This window comes from Octodon degus, unplaced genomic scaffold (genome assembly GCF_000260255.1).
Source record: "Octodon degus isolate 3935 unplaced genomic scaffold, OctDeg1.0 scaffold00164, whole genome shotgun sequence".
NCBI classification, from domain to species: domain Eukaryota; kingdom Metazoa; phylum Chordata; class Mammalia; order Rodentia; family Octodontidae; genus Octodon; species Octodon degus.
The window spans coordinates 5310266-5311554 of record NW_004524740.1 but is presented as its reverse complement, the minus strand read 5'-3'; the positions used below and the strand labels follow the sequence as shown (position 1 = coordinate 5311554).

At 45.2% G+C, this 1289-nt stretch overlaps 1 protein-coding gene across 1 annotated transcript in view; it reads left to right on the top strand.

Moving 5' to 3' along the window:
* Window positions 1–598: 598 nt before the first annotated feature.
* Prr11 (proline rich 11) overlaps window positions 599–1289 on the top strand; it is a 28329-nt gene continuing 27638 nt past the window's right edge. The window contains exon 1 of the mRNA XM_023703159.1: window positions 599–739. Coding sequence (XP_023558927.1) covers window positions 599–739 — 141 coding nt within the window. The remainder of the gene's footprint in view (window positions 740–1289) is intronic.

Sequence of the window (1289 nt, the reverse complement as noted above, 5' to 3'; positions counted from 1 at the left end):
GGGAAGTGCTTATTCCACTGAGCCATCTCCCTGAGTGGGCTATTCTGGGCTCAAATTGTATATCCTCCTGCTTTAGCCTTCCGGGGTATAGCTCCCATCCCCCAAGACTCCAGCTGTTTGTGCTCAGAGCTCACTTAATGGCTCTTCCTATGGCCTTGTTATGTTTGAACTATTTTGCTTTCTTGAACCGAGAATCCAACTCAGGACCTTGTGCTTGCTAGGCAAGCACAGCGCTGCTGAGCTGTATCCCTGGCTGTTAGGATTTCAGCATTTATGTATGTTTATTGTCTTCAAAGTCACAGCGAGGCTCCTATTACACAAATGAATGAATGAAACAGTGAAAGCTATGATCATTAAATGAGAAAATATTATGAAGCCTGCAACACAGTCAGGAAGCATTCAAATGTGTGGTAGCTTTCATATCAGGTTGCCCAGGAGAACCAGATGAACGCATTATTCATTTGCCTAATATAATGTCTTCTTCTTCCAGACCCTCACGGAAGAGTCTTGTCCAAGCTGTGGGCAACAGTGTCACACGAGTGGTAAACTTGCAAATGTGTCTGTCTGTGCCCTAACCAGCCCTGGAATCTCCCCAGCCATGCTCCCGCCCACGCTGCCACCACCAAGCAGCCACCTTCCTCCCCCACCACCTCCTCCTCCGCCACCGCCGCCGCCTCCTCTTTTGCCACCACCAGCTCCTGTACTGGTCAGAAAACCTGGCCTCTCTAAAGCACTTCAGGTAGGAAACGGTCAGGAACAGTGGGATGTGGGAAGTGGATAATCGGGGAGAGAGGCCAGCTGGCCTCTTAACAGTCTTGCTAAAGGCTTGGAGATGTGATTGGAGATGTCATTTGTTTGTTTGGAGATGTGATTTCACTGAATTTCCCCTGCTGATATTGAACTATTGGGCTGAAACAATTCTGTCCCAGCTGATCAAGTAGCTGAGACTCCAGGCACCTGCTACCACACAAAAGTGAAAGAAATCCTGTAAAGTAGATGTTTCCTATTGACTATTCAGCATGTCTTATTACTGAAAGAAAGATATCCCTAGGAAAACAAATTAAGAAAAAAATATTGCTGAGTGAATAACACCAGACCAAAAAGAGTGGGTGGATTTATGACGTTTTGTTATCATTAGGCTGGAGAATCAGTATTTGTTACCATTACTTCTGTCAAGGGGACTAGAATATTTGTGAATCACTAAGATAGGCATGAGTCTTTTAAAACCTGAATTTTGGAGGCCAGAGAGATAGCTCAATAATCTTGAGTTCAATTCCTGGGACAAAAAA